The 25,660-nt window shown below is 48.4% G+C and overlaps 1 protein-coding gene across 4 annotated transcripts; it reads left to right on the top strand.

The window, feature by feature from the left end:
- Window positions 1-1,143: 1,143 nt before the first annotated feature.
- On the top strand, window positions 1,144-15,532 carry LOC142486886 (uncharacterized). Of its 4 annotated transcripts, none has more exons than XM_075585333.1 (6): window positions 1,144-1,926; window positions 2,215-2,307; window positions 3,317-3,675; window positions 9,413-9,540; window positions 12,283-14,097; window positions 15,120-15,529. In XM_075585333.1, exons 5-6 carry the CDS (start codon window positions 12,303-12,305, stop codon window positions 15,455-15,457), a joined length of 2,133 nt encoding a protein of 710 aa, XP_075441448.1. In that variant the 5' UTR covers window positions 1,144-1,926; window positions 2,215-2,307; window positions 3,317-3,675; window positions 9,413-9,540; window positions 12,283-12,302; the 3' UTR covers window positions 15,458-15,529. The 4 variants fall into 4 exon arrangements, with proteins under 4 accessions (XP_075441448.1, XP_075441449.1, XP_075441447.1 ...); XM_075585332.1 differs by having other exon boundaries at window positions 1,145-1,926; window positions 9,413-9,466; XM_075585334.1 differs by lacking the exon at window positions 9,413-9,540 and having other exon boundaries at window positions 15,120-15,530.
- Window positions 15,533-25,660: the final 10,128 nt, after the last annotated feature.

The following is a 25,660-nucleotide window of genomic DNA, read 5'->3' as shown; positions in this document are numbered from 1 at the left end:
GGGGCAGGGAAGATCTGGGACTGCTCGGGTGCCTTTGGCCTGTAGTGTAAGTCCAGGGACCATCCTTCAGTGAGTAGTTGACAGTAGCTGCATTGGGCAGAACCCTGTCATGTACTGTGCTCCACAGAATGAGACAATAAATCGGTCCTGTTATCATACCTCGGGCCTGGTGTGTGATCTTACTGAGGGAGAGGTAATCGGTTCTACCGTGGGAGATCATCCTAAATTCTCTGGAGCTTACGGTAGATGGAGGCGCTGCACTGCTAAAGATATGTAGGGTATGAACCCCAGAAGCCTAGTCCTGGGTCCTCACTACCATCGGCGGACGACTCAGCCCTCCTGTTACCAGCAGGTATCATGCACCACAGACGTAGTAATGGCCCTAATCTTCCACCGGGTGGGGGAAACACTATTACACTAATAACAGTACTTTAAAAAAAAGGAAGGGGGGGGTTATGTGACTGAGAAAAATATTCAATTAAAACAAAGTCTTTAGTTGTTGAACCAGATATATTTGTGAAACCTTTTAACTGATTAGTGAGGTACAAAGCCTACAATTACCCTGCAAAGATACTCAACGGCAAAACAGGAGTGCCTCTTACCAGGGCCGTGATCATTTTCTATTTATGGGTCATAATCTACTTTTCTTTTTCTCAAGATTTCTGTGAATTTCTTTCCTGAACAAAATTTGAAGATGAGTAAAATGTGTGGGTCTCAATAAAATTAGTCACCATAAATCTCTCAGAACAGCTTTACAAGTTAGAAATTATAACTGTCCTTATTGCTGCATTTTAGAAGTGACTGTGCACTTCATCTTTCATTTGCTTCTCAGATGAGAGCATTATTATTAGCAGCCGTATTTACTATTGCACTAAATTGGGACTCTAGCAACTTAGCATCTATTTAAAAACCTAATAAACCTGAAAATATTAATTAAATTAAAAAAAAAGCAGGGGAAGAATTATGGAGGTAACTCTACACTAAAGGTGATTTTAGGAAGTGCTTAAAATACATTAAATATACATCCAAGCCTCCTTCTCTTCAAATGTGAGATTTGTTGATTCTGTAAAAATGTAATCTTATGAACTGTAATGTAGTATAAATAAGCGCTTACAAAATTGCTGTGGACAAATTTACTACAGAATCAACATCTATATAATTATAAATGGAATATTGTATAATACAATCAAAAAAGTATAACCAAGGTCACCTTGGCTCCCCCGTAAGCCCCTTTTACCTCCGCTGAGGGGGCGCGCGGTGCCAGCGGCAGCATGTGCGCACATCAATGGGGCTGGAGAGGCGAGCCGGGAGCTTGCTGCGCACCCGGCTAGCGGGGGCCGCCATCTTTAGTTGCGCACGCATGCGCAGATGGAACCAGTGGTGTGGCAGCCAAGTCAGGGCTTTGCGCATGCGCAATGAGTGCAGGAGAGTTGGCTAATGTTAGTAATAGCTCCACATAGCGACTACAACCCCCAGCAGCCTCAGGGGCTGCGATCACATGGGCGCTGACAGCCAATAGGGCTGCAGCTTCGGCAGCGAGAGATTGATACATTAGGTGCGCTGCAAGTCACGCCAGTCGGAGCTGGGGCACAGAAGGGGTAGGTTGTGTGTGCAGGTATCTGTGGCACCTGCACTAGGCCAGATACCCCCTACTAGGCCCTGACTCCCACATAGCTTGTGGCTGCTATAGGGACTTGCCCTTAGACAGGGACATTGCCCTGCTTAGCACTATCAGGGCCAGGGACACAGTGAGATGCCGCAAGGTGACTGCGGCATGCGGTCCAGAACTAGACCCTCAGAGACTATCATCAGTGTGGGACCCTCCAGCTGGATACCACCCACCGCGGAGGTGGACTCAGCATGGACATCGCTGGATCAGTGGATCCTATCCTCTACAGCGCGCCCGGGTGTGGACACACTCGGCAGGTACCCAACAAAGTGGACCAACTCATCTTCACACATTAGTGGGCAGCGCTGTACCACACATTGGGTGGGGGATTTGACCTTGTGGACGCCGGGTTGGTTGGGTGTCCAAGGGCCCCCAGGTACTTTGGGGGGAACGGTGACTCCATCAAGAGAGTGGAGTATTGAGAGGTACGGCCGTGTGAGGTCTGGTGGGTAGGCTGTACTATATTAGTGTATATAGTAAACTTTTCTGCTTTACAAAGTGTGCATTTTTATTGTGTCCTGTGACGGGGTCATTCTATACCATAGAATCGCGCACAGGTGGAGGCGCTACCAAGCATCATTCCAGGATACACCCCAGGCTCCCAGCAGCGGAGGCTCAGGCCTCCTGTGAGCCAACAGGTATTGCACCACACATACACCGTAGCTACACCTCTCCCAGGGGGTGGGGGAAAGTGTGTTACAGAAGCATATGCACATTAGATCTAAATACAGTAATCTGATATAGTCTGTATAACTATACCAAAAGAGAGGAGGATGGAGTGAGCGAGGGGCAGGAGGTTGAGAGGTGGGTGGGGGCAGAGAGGGGTATGGGGGATGAGAGGCGGTGGAGGGGAGAGTGGTGGGATGGGCGCAGGGAGAGGATGGGGGGAGAGAAGACACTGATAGTAGGAATAAGTGAGGCTTAAACCAAGTGAGAGATATTTGACAAACCTACAGTACTTTCTTTCCGAAGTGAAACTGTATGTGACACAGTTTTTTTTTACATTACACAGCATCCTAACATGAAAACTGTGCAATGCCATTTCTGATAGCTATATGTCCTGCATTTGAATGGTTTGTTGAGGTGTATGAAGAGGTCTGCTGGTATAGAGAGTAATGCAGGTCTGACAGATCAGCATCCTGTACAAAACCCATGCAAATGCTTGAGCTGCGGCTTTACATGGTCACATTTCAGTAAAATATCACACAATGTCCAGTTACCTACAGTGGAAGCAATCACCATTTGGAAATACATCCATTACAAGTTACTGCCTGAGAAGGAAGTCACGTCTCTCAAAGTTTGGAAATAGTTACAGTAAACTTATACTTACAGCCCCTTATCCTTAACGTTAACCCCCCCCCCCCCCATGCAGTGGAATTACATTATACATTGTACGGTATATACAATTAGTCTGTATTGCCTGTACATAATGGAAGTGCACTTTTACACCCACATGTGGTATCGCTTTTGTTTTTTTTATCACCACTTGAGAAACAAAAACGGTCCATATTCTACAATGAAATGTGCTAACTAAGGGGTACAGTACAATGCTTTATTTTTTACCAGAGAATAATGGGAGATTTACATTAGCACTTCATATCGTGCCACGCGAATCCAATAAATCAATTCCATCCTCTGGGTATGCAGCACATTGGATTCCGACCACACCTGGAAGGAGCAGTTCCCGAGCCGCGTCCCAGGATCCTCGTCAGACTGCTGCTGGGCGGTCACCTGCCATCAGCGGCCACACCGGACCCAGCCGGAAGTGAGCAGCGCATCACGCAACAAAGGAGGGACGGACAAAATACGCGGCCACGCCCCCGCCTATAAATACCCCGCCCCTTGCATTTTGCTGGAAGAGCTGGAGGCCTGTGAAGTGGAGCAAGCAGGAGCGGGGAGCGGCTCGTGACACAGCGTGGTGTGCGGGGACTGCCGCAGAACTAGGCAAAGAAGGGGGCGGGGTTTCTGTCAGTCACGTGGCCGCTGCTGTTGCATCATAACCATATGTACGTGAGTATGCTAATAGTGGTAACAGTGGTATTACTATTTGACATAGCAGAGGAAGGGGTTGTTGACCTCAGCATTTAACAGACCACTGTTTTAATATTTTCAAATAGAACTACTGTTAAAGTCACCCTGCAAAGTAGTCTGTATGAACATGGCATATAATGCAACTGCCAGAGTAACATTAACTATTATTATTATTAGTGGCAGGGTGAAATTAAAGCTCTGGCTAAAGAAACCTTGGTCCAAATGACTTTAGATCAGTAGATTCGTTGGGTATCATCTACCCTCCAGTTTCTAGAAGCAGAAAGGAAGTCACTGGATGCAAAGAGGAGGATCTTTTATTCAATATTATGTTATTATTCTTAACCACCAGGCATAACACACAACATAAATATAAGTACACATGTTGAAAAGTGCTGGTGCTGTGCGCATTTTTTATATTTAACCTTATGCAGAAGTCAGCAAACCATTGCTAAGTATTTTTGGCCTTTCTTGTGCCTGAGATGTTTGTAGAGGTGTATCTGCTGCATGTTTATTTCTGATTGAAAAGAGACGCTTTTCATGGTAATTGAGTTGATGCTTTACCAAATATCCTTAAAAAAAAAAATAGCACACAAGGAACAGCTGTTAATGTCTACTGGTGTAATATGCATAGGTCAGGGCCTGGAAAAGGTAATCGAACATGGAATAATACAATCCTAATCGAGAGGTGTACGATAAATCACATTTACTATCAGCACGGAACAGTTGTGTGCTCTTTGTAGCAAGAGGTACAGACATACAGTACAGGCATACCCCGCATTAACGTACGCAATGGGACCGGAGCATGTATGTAAAGCGAAAATGTACTTAAAGTGAAGCACTACCTTTTCCCCACTTATCGATGCATGTACTGTACTGTAATCTTCATATAGGTGCATAACTGATGTAAATAACACATTTGTAACAGGCTCTATAGTCTCCCCGCTTGTGCACAGCTTCGGTACAAGTAGGGAGCAAGTATTGCTGTTCAGGACGTGCAGACAGGCGCATGCGTGAGCTGCCGTTTTCCTATTGAGCGATATGTACTTACTCGCGAGTGTACTTAAAGTGAGTGTCCTTAAACCGGGGTATGCCTGTATGTATTATGCTGTCACGGATTTCCAAATACACATACATATTTATAAGCACGGCTCCATGTATGAAGAGGTACCTACCTCTGTGTGCTGATGCAGTTGACGTGAAACAAAATGGCATTTTTCTTTCTGTAAAACACGACATATTTATGAATTGTAATTCTACGGTTTTAAAATTTGGTGCATGCTTCGCTAAAGAAAAGACATGCGGCCGGGGTGAAGCTGAGCGTGTGTGTGCTCCGCGCGATCAAACACATTGCGACCAAACACATTGCGACAATGTTTTGGTTCAAGGTGCACGCGCATGTGCCTGAGCGCTCTGCGCTAAGCTGGTTGCAGAGACAAATATTTTTGTATTTTGGCACGCTTGCCCTGGTCACGTTCACGGTTCAGCCAATGAGGGAAAGCCACTCGTGACATCACGGGCACACCCCCCCGGGACGCCCCCCCGACTGGTGCAACTAGCTGGCCAGGAATCGCTCAGGCAACATGAGCCCCTGACGTCACGGCGCTTGAGCACCAGCTTGGACAACGCCTAGGACCTTGTCCAGGGTGGGAGTGCACTCTCTGGTGCTCGAGTACAGTGACGTCAGGTGCTGGGGCCTAGGACCTTGTCCAGGGTGGGAGTGCGCTCTCTGGTGCTCGAGTACAGTGACGTCAGGTGCTGGGGCCTAGGACCTTGTCCAGGGTGGGAGTGCGCTCTCTGGTGCTCGAGTACAGTGACGTCAGGTGCTGGGGCCTAGGACCTTGTCCAGGGTGGGAGTGCGCTCTCTGGTGCTCGAGTACAGTGACGTCAGGTGCTGGGCGATTCCTGGCCAGCTAGTTGCTCGCTTGGGGCACGTGCCCGTGAAGTCACGTGAGAGTTTCACCCTCATTGGCAGCTGAACCGCGAACGTGACCAGGGCAAGAGTGACAAATACAAAAATATGTCACACCAAGCATTGCGCCTCTGCGTGCGCAGCTTGGACACAACCATTTGCTTTAATGCGAGAGCAAGCACTCAGTCTGGACGAGGCCTAAGGTGACGGAGAAAGCTGCACATTCTTTAATGCATAGACCGGAGCCAATGTGCCAATGTAACTCTGCCCTAACTCCTCTCACTTGCCCCATAAATCCCTAATTCTGTCACAGACAGCCGCAGACACATGGTGCACCTAAGATTATTACCTGCCCCTGCGCAGGTTGGGACAAAATAACGACTTTGTGCTGGAGTTTGCCCTTTTATACATAGAGCCCTCCCTATACTGCACCGACACACTTTATTCGAGCAAATACCCAGTATGTACCTGGCAGATACCTGGAATGCGCCGCTCCTCACCTCTGACAAGCCCCGTTGCGTTTGCCTTCCCAGCCTGGGTTCATGCCTGGCTGACGGGCGGCTGATCTGTTAAATGATAATGATTAGGATTTAATAGGCTGCAATGCTTCGCGTGTCTACCAGATGGCATAAATTGATGAATTGTAATGCAGTATATATATATATACTGTGCAGTATTGCAGCCAGCGGGAATAAAATGCTTCAATCCCTGCCTGGAAAATAACGCAATGCACTCGGGCAGAAAACAGTCACAAACCTCAATACACCCGGGTATACCCGAATTCGTGGGACTAGCCGAGCTCGAATAAAGTGTGTCGCCAGTGTATGTATGATTGCTTGTATCTCTCTATAACATTGGCCCCAAAGCTTTTTGTGCCCAAGGGCACAATTGAGCATTCAGGAGAGAGTGTAGGGCACCAACCAATTTTCCTGCACACACAATATATAACGGACACCTTGTTGGGGACCCTTGCTCTATAGCAGCGGTGCGCAAACTGGGAGGCGTGCCAGTTTGTTCAGGGGGGGCGTGGCGGTTGCAGAGGCCCCGTGCTCGCCCCCCAAGGCATACAAATGAATGCCGGGGGATTGCGTGAGGCCTCTGCATCTTCACTTACCTTCTCTTCGGCGACGCGGAGTCAAATTACGCCACGGGGTCATGTGACGTCACGTTGGCAAGTCAACGTGATGTCACGTGGTCATGTCAACGTGATGTCACATGACCCTGCAACGCCACTTGACACCCGGAGAGAAGGTAAGGGGGGGTGGGGGTGCGAGCATGGAGGGAAGCAGGCAGGGAGGTGCAGTATGGAAAGATTGCGCACCCCATCTCTATAGTATATATAAAGTGTGTATATCTATATATTTTTTTTTAGAAAGATAGTTTAATACAAAAAATCTTGCAGAAGCTTAGAACTAAGCAAAAACATGCGGACATACTAGTAACAGCTGCACATCAGAATTTAGGTAACCATTATGATGTCACTGATGTGGTGAAATGACCGTACTATATTATATCTAAAAGTAGAAGCAACTTTAGGGTAAATATTGTGTGAATATTGTCTTCCTGTACACGTTTTCCGTATTCTGAGGAGATTCTGCACACTGCAACTGTTTGGACAGCATCAATAACTAATATGTTCAAACATAGACAGTGTTTGAGCATTAAAGCAGTGTTTCTCAATTGAACTGTATATTTAAACGCACTTCAACGAGGTTCAGTATAAATAGAGTTTAGTTGGGTACTGGTAGAATTACATTGTGCTAAAAATTTTTTATAATTAGCAAACAGATGAAGGCGGCACGTTAAAGTCTGTTTACTGCATTTCTAAGCAGCTTTCAGCTGCAAGAACAGTGCCAAAATGGCAGTATATTAGATGGTAGTTGTGCTGCAAATTGGTGCTTGGAGTGCCGGAGGGGCCGAGGCTCCAGAGGGCCACATCACGTGACCGCACCTCAGAGCCATCACTGAATCAGTTTCCCTGCATGCCAGATTGTTTGCGCCGAACCAAAGCTCCCTTTGGAAAATGAGCTGTTAAAGGCCATATTGTAACCACTACGTCATATGGACCCTGGGGTGCCAGACCCCATGATGTAGTAGTGATGATACTTGTTATGGCACCCAAAGGGTTACTGTCACTACGTTCCTATAAGGTTAATGATAACATATGCTCCTTGCACTTCCAAGATACTCTTTCGCTAGACATGTAGCATTATTCCATTTGTAGTTTAGCAGTTTTGTTTATATCAAAGCATATACAAATATCACTAGTGAGCACATTCACATGTCTCAGACAGAGCTGCAATCCTGCTTTTCACCATTATCTCTTAGCATACTGTGCTTACACTACAGCTGGGGATTCTGGGAAATTACATGTAAATGAGCACTCACAAAGCTTCTTCTCCATTTTAACATGGACCCTTATAAGCTTATGCCTGCTGTATTACACAGATTTTCAGCACATCCTCGGTTATAGAAGTGCAGAGCCAATAAAACCTACTCACAGACAGCTGTTTCAATATTTTGGGTCTCTTCAGTGTGAGGCTGGCTTTGCAATGTGAAGTTGGAATAGGTTTCAACCACACGTTTGCTGTACGGTGTGGAGGGCTTTTGTCACTTTTTTTTACCCACCATAACTTTATATAATGTTTTATATTAAACAGATTGAAGTCTAGTGAAGCGCTTTTTCAAGTTTTCCCTCTTGTAACTTTTTTCCTGTTTCAGATTTGTGCAGCTATCTTAATTATTCTGAAAATGATCTCTGCAAAGCCCAGACTTTTTGTCCCGTATGGCCTAAAAACTTTGCTGGAAGGTCTGAGCAGAGCTGTTCTGAGGCACCAGCCAGAAAACATTGCCCAGTTTGCATCCGTATATTTCACGGAGTTACTGCAGTTTAAACATGGTATGCTTTGTTTGAAACATTTTATGCCATGTGCAGTGAAATAACATAGTTATATATAGATCTTTGCAGTTATTTTACACTTTTGTTTTTACTCTTACCTGAACTGGGTGGTTTTGTGGAGCTTATCTGTGGTCCCCTAGGGACCCCCTCCCACATTCACGAGCAGCAAGACTGTACGTCATGGGGTTTCCAGCTGGAAATCCTGGAATTTTCAATATGGCCGCCGGGGTAAAAAATGGTCCCACCAGCCTATAAAAAAAGCTTTCAATAGATGACCCTGACTGACGACCATGTTTTTGTAGTCTGGAGCCATATTTGTAGAGACCATGTTTTTGTTGTCCGGAGCCATATTTGTAGATTTTGTGAAGTCAGAGCCGGCACACAAAAACTAAAATATTTCCGGAACCGGTGTGTTCCTGGACCTAAGGGGCCACACATGAGATCCACAGGACCCTCTGGTTCAGGTAGGATTAAAAAAAAGGGGAAAAGGCAATGTCATGTTGATTTCTTTATTGACACAGGGTTGTTGTGTGTGTCTTACTAGAAAGTTGTTATCTCTTACTTGTTACGCTAAATATGCATACAATAGTTGCGGTCTTCCCTTCAATAGTAATAATATTACTGACCTTTATAAAGAGCCGTATATTTTCAAGGGCTTTACAACTTCCTGCATTTCTTCAGCCACAATTATTTCCTATTTTTCACAGAACTAAAGAAGATCACAAACATCTGACTTTAATGCAGGTCATATTTCTATTCATAAATACTGGTTCCTCATTCAAATTTGTTAATACAGTATCTTCTGTGCACTATTAAAGTTTACTTGGCTCTATAAGCATATAACGAGAGATCAGCATATAGTTATTGGGGGGAAAACTTGAATTTGTTTTTGCTTCATTTACAGCAAACCCTACTTTGGATATTAAGGCTCTTCTGAAAGAATTTCAATATGGAAAAGGTAAAGGTGATGAACTATTACTGACTATTCTTGCTTGACTGGAAACTGGAGTAGCTTTAATTTAGTTTTGGCAGGTAATACCACATTTATCAATGTAAAGGTGACATAATAATTGTGTAATGTTCTTATGCTGTGACCTGCAACAACTACATAATTTATCAGATTATCGTATATTTAAGAGGTCTTCTGCCTTACAGTCCTTGTTCTCATCAATTATCCCATTCCAATGATCCAGATTTTCTTTTTAGATTCTATCGGTATTCTTACGGTTCTGAACTAAAGTACTTGTTGGCAGTGAATGTTAGTACTGTATATCCTACAGAAAATTGTAGCATTTCTGCAAAGTATTTAATTCACTTTGTTAGTTAGCTAGTTGCAGGAATAATGAGCATGCTAGAATTATTTAAAATTAATTTAGCAATCTAGTTCAGTTTTAATTTGTACATAAATGTACTATTAACACACCCACACCAGAACTGTCTCTTTTGCTGACCTGTGAAATCAAATCCTTCTTTTTTTAATGTTCTCAATGTATGTATACAGGCATACCCCGTTTTAAGTACACCCGTTTTACGTACACTCACAAGTACGTACATTTTTTTAAAATTGCACCTTACCCCCTGTGTACGTACACATGCTTCGCGAGTACGGACACCAGGGGGCAGCGTGCGCATGCTGCGGCGGTGTGCCCTCTCTTCCTCTCCCCGGCGCTTCCTTTACCCGGCTGCCCTAGCTCTTCAGTTCCCCAGCTTCCCCCTGGCTCTTCCTTTCCCCGGCTCATCCAATGCCTGGCTCTTACGAACACCCCCCACCTCCCCTGGCTCTTCAGATCACCCCCCTGGCTCTTCCGATCATCCCCCCACCCCCCCTGGCCCTTCCGATCAATCCCCCACCCCCCCTGGTCCTTCCGATCACTCCCCCCACCCCCCTGTCTCTTCAGATCACCCCCCACCCCCCCCTGGCTCTTCCGATCACCCCCCCACCCCCCCTGGCTCTTCCGATCACCCCCCCACCCCCCTGGCTCTTCCGATCACCCCCCCAGGCTCTTCCGATCACCCCCCCCCCCCCCCCGAGCCCGCTCAGAGCCTCCGCTTACTGCCATGCTTCTGCCGCCCGCAACCTGCACGCTGCTTCAGGTAGGGGAAGAAAGGGAGGAGGGACATGGGGGGGGGTTGATGTGAGGGACATGGGGGGGTGATGTGAGGGACATGCAGGGAGGGGGGTGATGTGAGGGACATGCAGGGAGGGGGGTGATGTGAGGGACATGCAGGGGGAGGAATGATGTGAGGGACATGGGGGGGGTTGATGTGAGGGACATGGGGGGGTGATGTGAGGGACATGCAGGGGGGGGTGATGTGAGGGACATGCAGGGGGGGATGATGTGAGGGACATGCAGGGGGGGATGATGTGAGGGACATGCAGGGGGGGTGATGTGAGGGGCATGCAGGGGTGGTGATGTGAGGGGCATGCAGGGGTGGGGATGATGTGAGGGACATGCAGGGGGGGATGATGTGAGGAACATGCAGGGGTGGGGATGATGTGAGGGACATGCAGGGGGGGGGATGTGAGGGACATGCAGGGGGGGGCTATGTGAGGGACATGCAGGGGGGGATGATGTGAGGGACATGCAGGGGGGGAGGATGATGTGAGGGACATGCAGGGGGGGTGATGATGTGAGGGACATGCAGGGGGGGTATGATGTGAGGGACATGCAGGGGGGGGGGTATGATGTGAGGGACATGCAGGGGGGGGATGATGTGAAGGACATGCAGGGGGGGGGGGATGATGTGAGGGACATGCAGGGGGGGATGATGTGAGGGGACATGCAGAGGGGGGATGATGTGAGGGACATGCAGGGGGGGATGATGTGAGGGACATGCACGGGGGGGATGATGTGAGGGACATGCAGGGGGGGTGATGTGAGGGACATGCAGTGGGGGTGATATATGGGAGACGCAGGGTGGTGATATGAGGGATGTTGGAGGAGATGTGATGATTTTACCCGTGCGGCCCGATTTTTGTATGGGGGGGGGGGGAATCTTTTAAAAATGTATTGAGGCGGTGTTTTTTTTAAAAAAAATGTATTGAGGCGGTGGGGGTCTTTTTAAAATGTATTGGCAGGATCGGGTATTTTTATTATGTATTGCGGGGTGGGATTACATGTATTTAGAGGGGTGGGGGTTTTTGGTATGTATTTTGTGGGGGGGATTGAGTGAGTGGGGTAATTGACATAATTTTTACATAATTTTCCGTTCATCCATTTTGCATCTGCCAGCACTAGTAAGAAAAAAATCAGCTGACATTAAAGATTTTCTTTCTATAAAGCTTACTATATTTATTTTTGTTACAAATGTGTTATTTACATCAGTTATGCACGTATATGACGATTGCCGTCATATGACGATTGGCATCTGCCAGCACTAGTAAGAAAAAAATCAGCTGACATTAAAGATTTTCTTTCTATAAAGCTTACTATATTTATTTTGGTTACAAATGTGTTATTTACATCAGTTATGCACGTATATGACGATTGCCGTACAGTACATGCATCGTAAAGTGGAAAAAAAGTAGTGCTTCACTTTAAGTACATTTTCACTTTACATACATGCTCCGGTCCCATTGCGTATGTTAAAGCGGGGTATGCCTGTATACTCAGTAATATTTCACATTTGTTTGCTCTTTTCACTGTGTTTGATATAACATTCTCTCCTCCATCTTATACCATGTTGGGAAGGGCACTGAGAAGAGAAACATTTAGAAATCATAGTTTATATGTTTTAATTATCAGTTTGTAACACACATTTTTTTAAACTTAGTGAAGGTATGGCCAGAAGCAATGGACGTGTCCGATTTTAAAACGCCACAGTTCACAGAGAATTTACTTGAAGATCCAGGATTATTCTTACCAATGCAAGAGACTCAGATGGACAGATGTTTGGAACGGCAAGGGGAATTGTCTGATTTTACATTGGGAGATGATTCTTATGGAGCTAATGTGCAAAGAAGGCCAGCACATGTGACTGAAGCTGATCCTTATGGAGTTAATGTGCCATCACATGTGACTGAAACTGATCCTTATGGAGTTAACGTGCCATCACATGTGACTGAAGCTGATCCTTATGGAGTTGATGTTCAAAGAAGGCCATCACAACCTGTTACTGACATGACACAATGTCCGTCACTTCATCGGGATATTTCCAATCCTATTATTTACCAAGGCTCAGGAATCCCTTACCGCCAGGGGCTACCTGTGCAGAAAGGTCCAGAAAAGGAAGATATAGCATGTAAAGAAAGTGCTAGCCAGCCACATCAGGAAAAGATCGTTCCCGGGATTGTGGTTTCTCAAGAACCAAGTAGAATTGCTTCCTTTTCACATAAAGATCCTGAGAGGTTGGAAAGAGTTGCATCAATAATGACGCATGCACAAGCATCACAGCCCCATCCTGATGTTGATCGAATGATGCCCAATACACTACAGGAGCCAACCCGTAAACCTGACCAAGCAGATGGAGGGACGTCTAAAATTGCACAAATTCCACCTTGCACTTCGTATGAAGGAGTGGAGGAAGGTGTCTCCTCCGCAGGTCAGGTCCTTGAAATGCCAGACCGAATTATTTCAAAAACAATGACTGGAATATCTGACAGGAGATCCGAAGGAGTTCTGCCTCAAGTTTCAGTCCTCCCTGCTGATAGAAAGAACTCTAACGCTTTGGAGGCTCCAGGGATTCATGAAAAAGCAGAGAGAATAATTTCCAGGATATCACATATGCCATCAGCTCAACAGTATGCAGAGGCAGTGATGTATCCTGATTCTGCAACTTCGATGCCCCCTGCTCCAAAAACAGCAGATTCTACAACAAAACAGCTGGTGGATTCTAAAGTGTACCATGAAATGGCAACAACTGCTCCTCCAACTCGAGCACCATCACAATTTAAGGAAATATCAGGAGCAACCGAAGGTCCACAGAGAGTGTATAAAGTCCCTTCTACTCCATATTATGAACTTAACTCGGCTGTGGAAAGTCCAGTGGATGGAATTCCATTTCAATCCACCACATATCTGCCTGCAAATCAAGACAGTGTGGCTCGTATTTTTAGAGCTCTCTCTGACACTCATACAACTATTGAGTCTAAACAAGGACAGGGGGGACAGCCATCATCTTATGATGCTCCAGTAGAAAGTCGGCCTAGTTTTCATTTTACGGATCATGCTGAAGCTGCATCAATGCAATTTGGACCACCTCCTCAAGGTCCTCCTGTCCAGTATAAACCTGAATCGGTACAACAGGAAGGGACAGTTCCATGTGACAGGGAGCAAGTTCCACGGGAAAGTTTAGTTCCATCACAAAAAGGGAAAACACATTCTGTAGAGTCTGTTAAACAGCCTGCAAGTCAACATTCATACCAAACGGTTCAATCTCCACCTCTACAACAGCCAGTCTACAGAAACACTGATACTGGAGATTACCATGCTTTATACCATCAGGAAGCTACTAATATTCCACAACAAGCTAATGATAGCTGCTTTAAAGATGATGCAAGATACTACATCACTTCTGAGCCATTTGAGAAAAGGAGAGATGAAACGCGGAGTAGTATGGACGAGTCACAGAAGCACTTAAAAGATCAATGTAAGAAAGGCATCAATATTTCAACTTATTGTTTATGACAAACATTTCAGTTTATTGAAGGCATGTATTTAGAACATGATACATATGGTTCCCATTTTAGGTGTCAAGTTATTTTTGTAACCCCTCCATTAACTACCTCAGACTAATCTGTTTCTTGCTTATGCGTGTTCTATTCCCCGTTAGTGCTGTGTGTATTTACCAGCTGAGCACACGATCATATGTCAGACAAACTGGGCATGACACCAGATTAGTTTATAACAGTTTTATGAACAATAGAAAAGGTATAAGCACAACTGTTAAACCATCACAGCGAACCTCGCTGGTTGAAGATCACCACAGCACCACAGTACCAGTGTTACACTTGCAGTGCAACCCCAGCACTATGCAACCCTAGGTATTGGAGAGTCCTATATTACCCCGTACAGCTCTGTGTCATAGAAAATCCTGGTATATGTGCTAGCACGTAACATTGGAGCTCATGTTGGTTAGTGTGGTACCGTGGCAGGCCTGCGTTTCGCAAAAGCTTCAGTACCCCTTTTACTTGTCTTTGTAGTTACTGTACACACTGTTTACTTAGGATGGAGGCTGATGATCCCCTGATGATTTGCTCAAAGAGCCTGTTTGCAGACTGCTACTACTGTGGCTGCGCTGTCTGCTTCTGCTTGCTGCTGCTGCTGCTTATAACAGAAACTATTCTCTGCAGGGTTCCTCTTCTCCCTCTCTCTATGAGGGGTTCATGCAGAGATCCCTTTGTACAGGAGGGATCTGCACACAACCTCACTCCATTAGCTCTCAGCAGAACTCTGCAGCTTCTCCCTCTTCAACTGTCATTCCACTGACTAAGCACAGTCACACGGTCCAGTGGAATGTAATTCTTATAGGGGCCATGTCCTGTTCTTATAACAGACACAGGGGCCATGTCCTGTTCTTATAACAGACACAGGGGGTTACATCTTGAGCTGTCCTGTCCTTTTAACATTACATACAGTATGGACTAATGCGATGTTAACATTTTCTTTCAGGTGAAAGAGACCAGGCGAACATGTGGACTCTCTACCGGCTGACTGACTTAAGTCAACAAAAAGGCTATTCTGCACAACCTGTAATGGGAAACACCCCAGCTTACAAGATATCAGATGAAGCTAAGATGGAGGCCACTGCTCCTTACATTTTAGTTGGTTTCAGCGTTCAAGATACACACGGCTCACAATCTATTCCTGGTCATTCCGTACTCTCAAATAATGAGATTAGCACACAGAGAAGATACATTGCCATACCTGTGGCTGTAGCAGTACCTAGAGAAGGACATGACCGTGCAGCCTGTGAGGAAACTCCCCCACGCCCTGAAAACCACAAATAAACACACAAGTAAGGTCGAGGTACAATGGTCGTGACTTTTATTCAAACAAATAATAAACCCTGTTACATGCCTCCCCTGCCAGCATGCTCACCCCTGGGTAAAGGTCGGTAGTATGAAACCATGGCCCGCAAAACCCACCACGTCGGGCACTCAACCGGCCAGGCAGTTAGCGAGGCTGGGCCCCAGAGAATCACGTACAAACGAGCCTTGCCCAATCGCAACTAAAGGGCTTTCCTGCACCATAGAGCCCCCGTCTGGCAAGGTTGAAAGCGCACTTACCCCTCCCGCCCAACAGCTGATGCGATAATGGCAACGCGCCTTGAAATGTCCACCTCAAACATGTAAGACATCAAAGTCTTAATAATTAATTAATTTAAAAAAAAAAAAACCTTAAATATAATCATCAATAATATAACCACATTACCATGCGGTATCATGCGTGACAGATGGGAACCTTGATGCCATGGAGCGAACTAGATATCCTAGTCCCTCTCTCACATAACTCCCGGATAGGGAGGGGGAGAAATGTCCAGAGTACATCAGGCAGCATAAATAAATGTGAGGGGGGGGGGGGGAGCCTTGCCCGGTGGTCGCCTGACCTTGGAACCTGTGAGGAAGCTCCTCGCCCTCCCTGAAACTCACATATAAACAAATACATTGACGGTCTGGAGGTACAATGCAACCTTTATTCAAAGAAATAATAAACCCCGGTAAGTGCCAACCCTGCCAGCATGCTCATCCCCGGTTAAAGGCCGATTGTACAAAACCATGGCCCCTAAGATCCACCAAGCTGGGCACCCCACTGGAGAGACTGAGCCCCAGGGTATCATACAGAAATGAGCCCTGTCCATTCGCCACCACAGGGCTTTTCTGCACCATACAGTAGGACCCCCGTCTGTCAAGGTTAAAGCGCACTTACCCCCCCAACAGCTGCCACCCACTGTGCTATTTACCCCCCTTAAACTAACCCCATACCCCCAACACTGCAAAGACACTTCCGAACCCTTCCTGAAGTGTCCTGAACAGATCTAACCCTATTGCAGAAAACTGTACCCGTCTGCGCGAGATAATCTGCTGCTATTTGCTGAATCCACTTGAGGTGATGTCACCCAGCCCCCCTACCCATGGCCCGCCCCCACTGAATCTGAGATAAATCATTCTTCATTGATCTAACTAAATCCAATGATGTTTCTGTTCTCCCCCCCTCCTTCCTGACGTGAATAATTAAAATTGTGGGGACCTCACTCGCCAATGAATGCCACAACTAGTTAATCTGGTGCAATCCTGCAAACCAGCCCTATAAATTACTTGCTCATCCTATCTGCCCTTTTATCTATACACCATCAGCGATTCCATAAAGTCTGGTCTTTAAGGTTCTGCAAACTCATCTCCTTGGATCTCCACCCCCCTATCCAGGTACTTAATCATAACAAAATGTGCAGCTTCACCCTCTGGCTGAGACTGAACTCATCCCTTAATTTGACTGGTTCCACTGTTGCTCGCTTTGTGACTACTGAGGCTCAACCTAACAATGTTTTGCGTTAACACTGCCACTGTTTCTTTGCAGCCAGGTAGCCAAATGGTATCTAACTATTAAGCTCTGCCCTAATAGAAGGGCACTGAACCTCCCCCCAATTTGCTATCTGGCCAACTGGAGAGCCCCAATGAATAAGTTGGGCCCCAGACCCCCAACCAACCCTGTTGGGATATAAGTGAGGTTATTGCACCACCCAAATCATGTGGGGGTATATATATGTCTTTATTTATGTAGCGCCATTAATGTACATAACGCTTCACAGCAGTAATACACATGACAATCATATAAATAACAAATAATATAAATAACACAAAGGGGAGAAGGGTTTCAGACAAAAGTAACATTTAGGAAAAGGAGTCCGAGGAGCTTACAATCTAATTGGTTGGTAGGAAGAACGTAGAGCGACAGTAGGAGAGCATTCTGGTAAGTGCGTCTGCAAGGAGCCAAGGTTTATGTATGAGGTGTTAATTAGCAGCCATTGAGTTACTCATATGTTTCCTTAAGCAGGTGTGTTTTGAGGTGGGTCTTAAAGGTGGATAGGGTGCTAGTCGGATATTGAAGGGAAAGGCATTCCAGAGGTGTGGGGTAGTCAGTGGGAAAGGTTTAAGGCGGGAGAGAGCTTTAGATACAAAGGGAGTAGAGAGAAAACCTTGAGCAGAACGCAAGAGTCAGGATGGTGTATAGTGAGAAATTAGGGCTGAGATGTAAGGAGGAGCAGAAGAGTGTAAAGCTTTAAAAGAGAGGCGGAGGATCGAGTGCGAGATATGGGATTTGATAGGAAGCCAGGAAAGGGATTTCAGCAGGGGAGACGCTGAGACAGATTTAGAAAATAGTAGAGTGATTCTGGCAGCCGCATTTAGAATAGATTGTAAGGGAGACAGGTGAGAGGCAGGAAGGCCGGACAGCAGGAGGTTGTAGTAGGGTCAGGTGTGGAGGAAGTTTGAAGAGCTCTGTTTAAGTCGACAGAGGGCCATCCAGGATGATATAGCAGAGAGACATTCAGAAACTTTAGTCTGTACAGCAGGTGTAAGGTTGGGTAGAAAATGTGTGTCATCAGAATAGATGTGATATTTGAACCCAAGAGATGTGATTAGGTCACCTAGAGAATGTGAAAAGAGAAGAGGTCCCAGGGCCGAGCCATTGGGTACCCCCACAGAGAGATCAATAGAGGAGGTGTTAGCAAAGTAGACACTGAAAGTATGATGGGAGAGGTAAGAGGAAATCCAGGATAGAGCTTTGTTACGAATACCAAGAGTATGGAGAATGTGAAGGAGAGAGGGTGGTCCACAGTGTCAAATGCTGCAGAGTGGTCGAGTAATATGAGCAGGGTGTAAAGACCTCTGTCTTTGGCAGCATGGAGGTCATTAGTTATTGTAGTGAGAGCTGTTTCAATGGAGTGAGCAGTGTGAAAGCCATGGGTATATGTGGGGATCTTGCCCCAGAAGGGTATATGCAGTGTTTTCACCCCACCCAGTGGGGGTATAAGTTGGGTCTCTATCCCTGACCCAGTGGTGGTGAAGGTGGGTCATGGTCCCGTCCCCAGAAGAAATGTGTGGCCTATGTTACTCTCCTTCATTCCAGTAGGGGACATCTGTGGGGCCCGTACCCCCCTCCCCCATCCAATTTGGAGTACAATTGAGGTCTTTTCCCCCCCCATCCCTGTTTGGTCACCAGTGGGGCCTCTGCCCCCCTCCCCATCCCATTGGAACAACTGGCAGCAGGGGCTCTAGTGGGGGTCTCCATCAAGTGGGCCCCACTAGTGAGGGCTCAGCTCAAATGGGACTTCCCCCACCCCCATCCCAGTAAGGAGTGGGTGGGGCTACACCATCCCCGTTCCTGTCGCTAGCACGTCTTGGGCTGCGTCCCCGCCAGTGCTGAGCGGGGGGCGCTTGCCGCGTTAACATATATAAATATGTACAGTAAGTTCCCACTCACGCGGTGCGCGCAGCACTCGTGCGCGGGCACACACGTTGACCCGTGTTCGGCGCTTGCCAAAACAAAAAAACTATACTTCCCTGTGTGCTCAGCTGACCCGCAATGCCGCCCCCCGCGCGCTTGCGTAAATTGGAGGACACCCGGCGCTCATGCTTGTAGCGCTCTCCAAGCATGAGCGCGCTCAGCGCCAGCGGGGACTTAGGCTTATCCGCTTGCCCGGGCTGCCTCTGTTGCTCTTGCTGCCCTGCTTTCACTCTGTGTCCGACGGGCTGCTTGCCCCCATGAGCCTCTGAAACTTCAGCCTGCAGGCTTCTGTCCGTAGCCAATTAGCTGAGAACCTTCCTGTTGGACAGCGGACCGGATATCACACCCTGTCCAGGATTTGAATTCTCCAGACCCTTTCCGCATGTAACTTCCTGATGCAAAGGGGGATAAGGGGCCAGAACCTGGCAGGCAGCAGGGACAAAGGGGATTGGGGGAGAGGAGGGAGCCTGGCCCTGCAGTTATGTGCTAAAGGGGCTTCAGTCTTCTCAAGGTCCTATGAATCGGGCAGAAAATGAATATTCAAGGAAGCCTGGTTTTTTTTCTCAGTAGCCGTTCCTATGAATGTTGCACGCAAAATAAGCACCACACAATCATTCACACGTTCCAGACCAGAGAAACATCACTACATATTTGAAAACATAGGGGTTTACCTGAGCAATGGCTCCAGCAACATCCAGGCAATCATCAGTTGCTGGGTTTGAGGACCAACGAAATCCTTAAACTACCCTGGCATGTCAAAAAAATATGTATGATGGTGTATATGGTAGACCAGAGGTGCGCAAACCTGGGGGCGCGCAAGATTGTTTAGGGGGCGCAGGCCGTGACCGATTTTGCGAGAGAAGCAGAGAGAAATGCAGTTCTGTAGCTGCAATTTCTCCTGCAGCCATTAGGTGGCGATCTGCGGCACAGCTCATGCAGCGTGTGACAGAGACATGGAGAGGTGGGAGAAAGAGAGACATGGAGAGGTGGGAGACATATTGAGGGGAGGGGGAGAGAGACATGGAGAGGTGGGAGACAGTGGGAGGGAGAGAGAGACATGGAGAGATGGGAGTTATTGGGGGGAGGGGGAGAGAGACATGGAGAGGTGGGAGACATATTGGGGGAGGGGGAGATAGAGACATGGAGAGGTGGGAGACATATTGGGGGAGGGGGAGATAGAGACATGGAGAGGTGGGAGACATATTGGGGGGGAGGGGTAGAAAGACAATGGGGGAATGTGAGAGAGAAAGACACTGGGGGAAGGTGAGAGGGAGAGTCTGGGGGAGGTGAGAGTGACACTGGGGGGAAGGGTAGAAAGAGACTGGGGAGAGGTGAGAGAGACACTGGGGGAAGGTGAGAGAGAGAGACACTGGGGGAAGGTGAGAGAGACATTGGGGGAAGGTGAGAGAGAAAGACAATGGCGAGAGTGAGAGAGAGTGTGTGTGGGTGTGTGTGTTCTGGCACAGGAGGAGGTGGTTCCAGCTAAACGGAGGGATGAAGGTCAGGCAGAAATGGCAGAATTGAGGGACTTGGGAGGAGGATGAGTTTTATTCTTTGGGTCTGGGGGGGTCACTTGAGAGTATCGATCAGCAGGGGAGATTCATCAGTACCCCCTTGAGTTTGGTTATGGGGATCCCTAGGCAACATTTAAAATGGGAATAAATCTTATACTATATTAGTGAAAGCACTGTATGCATGCATGCATGCCTGCCTGCCTGGATGTCCGGTGTCCCTAGGGGAAATCTGATTGGTCCCTTGGCCCGCCCCCGCACACCTCTCATTGGCCTGAGGCGGAGTGACGGGCCAAAGGACACAGGGACACAAACACAAACACACAGGGACACACACAGGGACACACACAGGGACACACACACACAGGGACACACACACACACAGGGACACACACACACACACACACACAGTAGGGGGGGGGTGTACATTAGCAGCATGTATAACCCGGGGGGTGGGGCTCACATACCCACCGGTCCCGGAGCCTCCGCCTCTTCCTCCCCGAACATCAGCCTCCACCCACACCCGCGCGCACCTCCTCCTCTCCCCGTGTTTCCGCGCTTTCAGCCCCCCCCTTCTCCCCCCGGCGCCGCTACAGTCAGCGGGGGAGCGAGTGCCCGGGACACAGCGGGGGAGCGGCCACAACAAGCTGCCTCCCGCCTTAGATCCACGTGGGACCTTCCGGACGGGTGAGTGAGCGCCCTTCACCTCCCCTCACCCCCCTTCACCCAACCCTCACCCCCTTCACCTCCCCTCACCCCCTTGACCTCCCCTCACCCTCTCCTCACCCCCCTTCACCTCCCCTCCACCCCTCCCCCCCCCCGGCGCCGCTACAGTCAGCGGAGGAGCGAGCGCCCGGGACACAGCGGGGGAGCGGCCACAACAAGCTGCCTCCCGCCTCAGATCCACGTGGGAGCTTCCGGACGGCTGAGGGAGCGGCCGGACGGCTGAGGGAGCGGCCGGACGGCTGAGGGAGCGGCCGGACGCTGAGGGAGCGGCCGGATGGGTGAGTGAGCGGCCTTCACCTCCCCTCACCCCCCTTCACCTCCCCTCACCCACCCCTCACCTCCCCTTCACCTCCCTTCACCCCCCCTTTACCTCCCCCCCACCCCTTCACCTCCCCTCCACCCCCCCTTCACCTCCCCTCCACCACCCCTTCACCTCTCCTCCACCCCCCCCCCCTTCACCTCCCCTCCACCCCCCCCTTCACCTCCCCTCCACCTCCCCCTTCACCTCCCCTCCACCCTCCCCCTTCACCTCCCCTCCACCCCCCCTTCACCTCCCCTCCACCCCCTTCACCTCCCCTCCACCCCCTTCACCTCCCCTCCACCCCCCTTCACCTCTCCTCCACCCCCCCCTTCACCTCCCTCCACCCCCCCTTCACCTCCCCTCCACCCCCCCCTTCACCTCCCCTCCACCCCCACCCCCTTCACCTCCCCTCCACCTCCCCCCCTTTGCACCACCTCCCCCCCCTTCCCACCACCTCCCCCCCTTCCCCCCCCCCTTCCACCACCTCCCCCCTTCCACCACTTCCCCCCTCCTCCCCACCCCCCCCCCCCTTCCCCCCTCCTCCCCACCACCCCCCCCCCTTCCCCCCTCCTCCCCACCACCCCCCCCTTCCCCCCTCCTCCCCACCCCCTCCCCCTCCTCCCACCACCTCCCCCCCTTCCCCCCACCACCTCCCCCCCCTCCCCACCACCTCCCCCCCCTCCCCACCACCTCCCCCCCCCTTCCCACCACCTTCCCCCCTCCTCCCCACCACCTTCCCCCCTCTCCCCCCCCTTCCCCCCCACCACCTCCCCCCCCCTTCCCCCCTCCTCCCCCCCCTTTCCCCCTCCTCCCCCCCTTCCCCCCTCCTCCCCCCTTCCCCCTTCCTCCCACCACCTCCCCCCCCTTCCCACCACCTCCCCCTCCTCCCCACCACCTTCCCCCTCCACCTTCCCCCCTCCTCCCCCCCTTCCCCCCTCCTCTCCCCCCTTCCTCCCCACCACCTCCCCCCTCCAACCCCCCTTCCCACCACCCCTTCCCACCACCTCCACCCCCCCTTCCCACCACCTCCCCCTCCCTCCCTCTCCCTTCCTTCCCCCCCTCCCTCCCCCTCTCCCTTCCTTCCCCCCCCTCCCTCCCCCCCTCCCTCCCCCCCCTCCCCCTCCCCCCCTTCCCCTCCCCACCCTCCTCCCCCTCCCCCCCTTCCCCTACCCCCCTTCCCCCGTCCTCACCTCCTCCCCCCCCCCCTTCCCACCTCCCCCCCCCCTTCCCACCTCCTCCCCCCCCTTCCCACCTCATTGGTCCCTTGGCCCGCCCCCGCACACCTCTCATTGGCCTGCCCTCGCACACCTCTCATTGGCCTGAGGCGGAGTGACGGGCCAAAGGACACACAGGGACACACACACACACACACGTAGACACACACACACATGTAGACACACACACACACACACACGTATACACACACGTATACACACACACACACACGTACACACACGTACACACACGTACACAAACACACACACGTAGACACACACACACACACATAGACACACACAACACGTAGACACACACACACGTAGACACACACACACACACGTACACACACACACACACGTACACATACGTACACACACATGTATACGTAGACACACACACACACATGTACACGTGCACACACACATGTACACGTAGACACGTACACACACACACATGTACACGTATACTCACACACATGTACACGTACACACACACATGGAGACATACACTCACACACGTATACACACACAGGTATACATACACATAATGTATACACACACATGTATACACACACACACATGTATACACACACACATGTATACACACACACATGTATACACACACATATGTATACACACACGTGTATACACACACATACACACACATTTATACATACACACACATGTATACACACATGTGTATACACACACATGTATACACACACACGCATGTGTATACACACACACATGTGTATACACACGTGTGTATACACACGTGTATACACACACAAACATGTTGTATACACAAAATATATACATACACACAATGTATACATACACACATGTATACATACACACACATGTATACACACACACACATGTATACACACACATGTACACATACACACACACATGTATATACACACACACACACACATACAATGTATACACACAAACATGTATACACACACACACTATCCCCAGCACCACCACATCAGCACACCGGTATCCCATGCCCCCCCAGCACACTGGCATTCTCGGCTCCCCACCATTCTCAGCCCCCATCAGCACCCACACATCGCCACCTTTGCACCTCCCCCATCGGCACACCCACATCCGCACCCCCACATCAGCACCAAACCCTCCAAATCAGCACACCGATACAATCACCATCAGTACAGCCACAGCAGCACTACCACCGCACATGGGCCGTGTGGACCACTCCCCACCCAAATGCCAGACCCACACCACAAACATCCTGGGCAACGCCGGGCTCTCAGCTAGTAATACATAAAACTGGTAGGTAGGAGTGGATGACACTGGGGAAAGCAAATGCGAGAAGGAAAACAGGGAGGGGAAGGGGGGGAAAAAGGGTGGGAGAGGGAAGGGATGTAGCAAAGAGGTGGATGAGTGCCCCCTCAAATGGATTGCCTTTGTGCACCAGAAAAAAAATATTACCAGATGCCAGCAAACAATAAAATATACAGTGATCCAATACTAGTATACTGCCTGCGCGCGCGCCTGCAGCTCAAGCGTCACAAAGCTGGTTCGTCCTCATTGGCTGAACCAGCTCACGTGCGTTGACGTCATGTGATTTTGATTACATCAGGCGGGGGGTGGGGGGTTGGTGCAAGAAATTTCATGGATGAAAAGGGGGGCTCGGCTTAAAAATTTGCTCAGCCCTGTCAGGTAGACTCACAGAAGCACTTGCTAATTCATCCATTTGAAAGGCTTCAGCAGAAACTTGGCAGTCCTAAGGTAAGATATTTCTCCTAATATGAAGCTCGTTTTCATTACTGCCATACTTACCTTCAACAATGGAAAAGTAATTCAGGAGTAAATTTGGGCGGTTGAGCCAACACAAGACATACTAATTACAGCAAAATGGTTGACTACTTAAAACTGTTTACAAGACTACATCTTGTTTATATGAGCTAGATTGTTGGCACTAGAGTTGCTAAAGTGTACAAAGTAAGTAAAAATGGAAAGGTATAGTCAGCCAAAAAAGTTCTTTGAAAACCCATGGCAACACAAATTACTATATATTAAAAAAAAAAAGTGGTACTTTATGTTGGAAGGCATTTTAAAAACCATCTACACGACACTTAATAAGGATACAGCAAAACCATTAGTTGCTATATACAAACGGTGATAGCCACACTTACTGTAATAAACTCCCACTACAAAGTAAGCACAGATGCAGTATCTCAATGTAAATGCATTAATAGATCTCAATATTTATAATGTACACCATTTTATTTCAATTTCTTTGTTAAAATTAAATAACACGGGTGGCATTTTTAGAAAGTAGGTCACTAGATTGCTGCTACTGTAGGCTCCTTTGGAAAGCGTTTGTGAGATATTTTTCTAAGAAAATAGACCTGAATGTCTGAAATGTGGATGATGGAGATAAAGAAGAAAGGTCCTTTTATTTGTATGTAGATCCTTCTGACATAAGACGCTGGACAGAGATTTCTTAGCCATTTGTAATCTTTATTCTTCTAGGCAAAATAACAAAACTAATTAACTTCAGATATACTGGTTACAGGCTTCAATGCAAGCTATGGGAGCGTATATGCATTGGTTTCAGGATGGTAAATTGCTGGTTCTTTCTTACATTCTGACACATCTACTCTAAAAAAAGATTAATTTAGTAACCCTAGCTAGTAATTTAACCTATGTATGGCTTGTTAGCATGAAATAGTACAATTAAACCATCCTTGGAAATGTCTGGGCACAAAGCCTTTACTCTTATCCTGGCCTTGGACAGACTTGTACCCAAAATGTTCCATACATTAATTTGTTCCAACTTTCCTTCAAATCAAGTACTTCCCTCTAAATGGGGGTTTATTTTATTACAAGCTCTTTCTCAATTCAGTCTGAATCTAGTCTAGGGAAAGAAAATGGATACTGAATGACAAATCCCAGTTACAAATCCAAATGGATTCGAAC

This window comes from Ascaphus truei, chromosome 2 (genome assembly GCF_040206685.1).
Source record: "Ascaphus truei isolate aAscTru1 chromosome 2, aAscTru1.hap1, whole genome shotgun sequence".
NCBI classification, from domain to species: domain Eukaryota; kingdom Metazoa; phylum Chordata; class Amphibia; order Anura; family Ascaphidae; genus Ascaphus; species Ascaphus truei.
Note: the sequence above shows the minus strand (reverse complement) of the source record. Positions and strands in the feature narration are given on the sequence as shown.